General features: G+C 54.3%; 1 protein-coding gene across 1 annotated transcript in view; it reads left to right on the forward strand.

The window, feature by feature from the left end:
* Window positions 1-1482: 1482 nt before the first annotated feature.
* LOC107306777 (myosin-7-like) overlaps window positions 1483-5106 on the forward strand; it is a 25943-nt gene continuing 22319 nt past the window's right edge. The window contains 5 exon segments of the mRNA XM_015850128.2: window positions 1483-1709; window positions 2846-2989; window positions 4360-4516; window positions 4837-4864; window positions 4963-5074. Coding sequence (XP_015705614.1) covers window positions 1503-1709; window positions 2846-2989; window positions 4360-4516; window positions 4837-4864; window positions 4963-5074 — 648 coding nt within the window. The 5' untranslated portion in view covers window positions 1483-1502.

The following is a 5106-nucleotide window of genomic DNA, read 5'->3' on the forward strand; positions in this document are numbered from 1 at the left end:
ATCCTACTGGTACAACTTGTCCCTTACTGGTGTAACTGGTGCCTTACCAGTGCCATACTGGTGCCATACAGGTGTAACTGGTGCCCTACTGGTGTAACTGGTGTAACTGGTGTTCCTGCTGCTCTACTGGTGTAACTGGTGTGACTGATGCCATACTGGTGTAACTGGTGTAACTGCTGTGTTCCTGCTGCCTTACTGGATTAACTGTTGCCATCCTGGTGCCATACTGGTATAACTGGTGTGTTCCCATATTGGTGTAACTGGTATAACCAGTGTGTTCCTAGTGCCCTACTGGTTCCATACTGGTTTAACTGGTGTAACTGGTGCCCTACTGGTGCCATACTGCTGCCTTCCTAGTGCCCTACTGGTGCTGTACTGGTGCCTTACTGGTGTGACTGTTGCCATACTGGTGCCATACTGGTGCTGCACTGGTGCTTTCATAGTGCTGTACTGGTGCCATACTAATGTAACTGGTGCCATACTGGTATAACTGGTGTTGTACTGGTTCCCAGCCCGCCATGCCATCCCCCCCATTGGAGCTGTCTGAGTTTGGCTAGGCCGCCCCGTACCTGGTGCCATACTGGTGCCATACTAATGTAACTGGTGCCATACTGGTTTAACTGGTGCCATACTGGTTTAACTGGTGCCATACTGGTTTAACTGGTGTTGTACTGGTTCCCAGCCCGCCATGCCATCCCCCCCGTTGGAGCTGTCTGAGTTCGTCAAGGCCACCCGGTACCTGGTGCCGTACTGGTACCGTACTGGTGTAACTGGTGCCATACTGGTATAACTGGTGTCTTACTGGTGTGTTTCCAGCTCCCAGCCCGCCATGCCGTTCCTACCGTCGGAGTTGTCTGAGTTCGGGGAGGCCGCCCCGTACCTGGTGCCGTACTGGTGCCATACTAATGTAACTGGTGCCATACTGGTATAACTGGTGTAACTGGTTCCATGCTGGTATAACTGGTTCCATACTGGTGTAACTGGTATCTTACTGGTTCCCAGCCCACCATGCCGTCCCCCCTGTCGGAGCTGTCTGAGTTCGGCAAGGCCGCCCCGTACCTGGTGCTGTACTGGTTTAACTGGTGCCATGCTGGTATAACTGGTATCTTACCGGCTCCCAGCCCGCCATGCCGTCCCCCCCATTGGAGCTGTCTGAGTTTGGCTAGGCCACCTCGTACCTGGCGCTGTACTGGTGCCGTACTGGTGTAACTGGTGTATTACTGGTGCCATACTGGTGTAACTGGTGCCTTACTGGTCCCTTACTGGTATAACTGGTGCCCTATTGATCCCTTACTGGTGTGACTGGTGCCATACTGGTATAACTGGTGTCTTACTGGTGTGTTTCCAGCTCCCAGCCCGCCATGCCATCCCCGCCGTCGGAGTTGTCTGAGTTCGGGGAGGCCGCCCCGTACCTGGTGCCGTACTGGTACCGTACTGGTGTAACTGGTGCCGTACTGGTATAACTGGAGTCTTACTGGTGTGTTTCCAGCTCCCAGCCCGCCATGCCGTCCCCGCCGTCGGAGCTGTCGGAGTTCGGCGAGGCCGCCCCGTACCTGCGCAAGTCGGAGCAGGAGCGGCTGGCGGCGCAGACGCGGCCGTTCGACCTGAAGCGCGACATCTTCGTCCCCGACGACACCATGGAGTTCGTCAAGGCCACCATCGTCAGCCGTGACGGGAACATGGTCACCGCCAACACCGAGCACGGCAAGGTCAGGGGAAACTAACAGCAGGGGAATGTAGAGATGGCACTAAATAGACCAAATCTGACACAAAATGGGACAAAACTGCCCCCAAATGGACCAAATCTGACCCAAAATGGTCAGAATTGGAACTTATGAGCCTCCAAATGGCCCAAATCTGTCCCAAAATGGCCCCAAACCACCCCCAAATGGCCCAGATCTGACACTTACCAGCCCCCAAATGGAACAAATCTGACCCAAAATGGTCAGAATTGGCACTTATTAGATATCTAGAACCCCCAAATACCTCATAGGGCTGAACCCAGAACTCCACATATCATCTCTACAGTCTCATAGGATATCCAGATCCCAAACACATCCCTATCACCCTTGGGACACCTAGAACCCAAATATCATCTCTAATATCCCATAGGATATCCAGACCCCAAACTCCTCCTCCATCACCAATGGGACACCTAGAACCCCAAATATCATCTCTAATATTCCATAGGATATCCAGACCCCAAACACGACCTCTATCACCCTTGGGACACCTAGAACCCCAAATATCATCTCTAAAATCCTATAGCATATCCAGACCTCAAACTCCTCCTCTATCATCAATGGGACACCTAGAATCCCAAATATCATCTCTAATATCCCATAGCAGATCCAGACCCCAAACACAACCTCTGTCACCCATGGAACACCTAGAGACCCCCAAATATCATCTCTAATATCCCATAGGATATCCAGACCCCAAACCCCTCCTCCATCACCCATGGGACACCTAGAACCCTCGAATATCTCATAGGGCTGAACCTAGAACCTCAAATAACTTCTCAACAGTCCCATAGCATATCCAGACCCCAAACACAACCTCCATCACCCATGGTACACCTAGAACCCCAAATATCTTCTCTACAATCTCATAGTATATCCAGACCCCAACCTCCTCCTCTATCACCAATGGGACACCTAGAACCCCAAATATAATCTCTACAGTCCCATAGCATATCCAGACCCCAAACACAATCTCCATCACCCATGGGACACCTAGAACACCCTCAGGTCCCTCACCTCACCCAGATCCCACCTGGCCCCATTGCTGACCCATAGCCGCCCTCCCTTCACCCCACATCTCCCTCCCTCCCCTCCCCACGCAGACGGTGACGGTGAGGGAGGACCAGATCATGCAGCAGAACCCTCCCAAGTACGATAAAATTGAGGACATGGCCATGATGACCCACCTCCATGAACCCGCTGTGCTGTACAACCTCAAAGAGCGTTATGCAGCCTGGATGATCTACGTAAGTCCCCACAACCCATAGGGTGACCCCACAACCCATAGGGTGACCCTACAACATGGTGGGTGGGTGACCCCACAACCTATAGGGTGACCCTACAACATGGTGGGTGGGTGACCCTAAGACCTGGTGGGTGGGTGACCCCAAGACCTGGTGGGTGGGTGACCCTACAACCCATAGGGTGACCCTACAACCCATAGGGTGACCCTACAACATGGTGGGTGGGTGACCCCGTAACCTTGTGGGTGGGTGACGCTACGACATGGTGGGTGGGTGACTCTATGACATGGTGGGTGGGTGACCCTACAACCCGGTGGGTGACCCTATAGCCATGTGGGTGGGTGAGCCTGTGACCTAGTGGGTGACCCTACAACCATTGACCCATTGGTGCATATAGAACCAGGATGTCCCAGTAGCACTAAGAGCTCCAGACCCATTGGTCCACCTAGAACCAGGATTTCTCAGTAGGACTGAGAGCCCTGAACCCACTGGGCCACCTAGAACCAAGATGTCCGACATGGAAGGCCTAGAACCAAGAGCTCCAGACCCATTGGGCCACCTAGAACTATGGTTGTTCCACTAGGAAGGCCTAGAACTGAGAGCTCCAAACTCATTGGGCCACCTAGAACAAAGATGCCCCACATGGAATGCCTAGAACCAAGAGCTCCAGACCCATTCGTCCACCTAGAACCAGGACATCCCAGTAGGACCATGAGCTCTGGACCCATTGAGCTACCTAGAACCAGGGTTGTTCCACTAGGAGGACCGAGAACTGAGAGCTCCAGACCCATTGGTCCACCTAGAACTGGGATGTCCCAGAAGGACCAAGAGCCCCAGACCCATTGGTGCATATAGAACCAGGATGTCCCACATGGAATACCTTGAACCAAGAGCTCCAGACTCATTGAGCCACCTAGAACTGAGATGTCCCAGTAGGACCGAGAGCTCCAGACCCATTGGTTCATATAGAACCAGGATGTCCCACATGGAACATCTAGAACCAAGAGCTCCAGACCCATTGAGCCACCTAGAACCGGGATGTCCCAGTAGGACCAAGAGCTCTGGACCCGTTGAGCCACCTAAAACTAGGATGTCCCACATGGAACACCTAGAACCAAGAGCTCTAGACCCATTGGTCCACCTAGAACCAGGATGTCCCAGTAGGACCGAGAGCTCCAGACCCATTGGGCCACCTAGAACTGGGATATCCCAGTAGGACCAAGAGCTCTGGACCCATTGGTGCATATAGAACCAGAATGTCCCTGTAGGTCCAAGAGCTCTGGACCCATTGGTCCACCTAGAACTGGGACCCATTGGTTCATATAGACCCATGGCTGCCACCTGTTGCCCCTGACCCCCATCTCCTCCCACAGACCTACTCGGGCCTCTTCTGTGTCACTGTCAACCCCTACAAGTGGCTGCCGGTGTACAACCCGGAGGTGGTGTTGGCCTACCGAGGCAAAAAGCGCCAGGAGGCTCCTCCACACATCTTCTCCATCTCTGACAACGCCTATCAGTTCATGCTGACTGGTACGGACCTCCCCTGGGGCACCTTCAGCCCCACAGCTTCAACCCCGACCCCTTTTTTGGGGGGTGCCGAAGTTGTTTGTGGGGTGGTAGGTGGTTTGTGGGGCGAGAGGTGCAGCTGTGGGGCGGGATGTGGTTTGTGGGGTGGGAGGTGGTTTGTGGGGCAGAGGTGCAGCTGTGGGGCAGGAGGTGGTTATTGGGGTGGGAGGTAGTTTGTGGGGCAGAGAGCAGCTGTGGGGCAGAGAGCAGCTGTGGGGCAGAGAGAGCAGCTGTGGGGCAGAGAGCAGCTGTGGGTCCTGATGTGACCCTTCTCATCCCACCAGATCGGGAGAACCAGTCCATCCTCATCACGTGAGTTCAGCCCCACATGTGGAGGGTGATCCCACCCCACACCTCCCCCTTATCTCTGCCCCATAACTGACCCTCATCACCCCACATCGCCCCCCAAGTGGAGAATCCGGTGCTGGGAAGACGGTGAACACCAAGAGGGTCATTCAATACTTCGCTGTCATTGCTGCCATCGGCGACCGCGGCAAGAAGGAGCCTGGGACGCCGGGGAAGGTCTCTATGGGGCTGGGATGTGGGTATGGGGG

Source organism: Coturnix japonica, assembly GCF_001577835.2.
Source record: "Coturnix japonica isolate 7356 chromosome 2 unlocalized genomic scaffold, Coturnix japonica 2.1 chr2random631, whole genome shotgun sequence".
In the NCBI taxonomy this organism is placed as follows: Eukaryota; Metazoa; Chordata; class Aves; order Galliformes; family Phasianidae; genus Coturnix; species Coturnix japonica.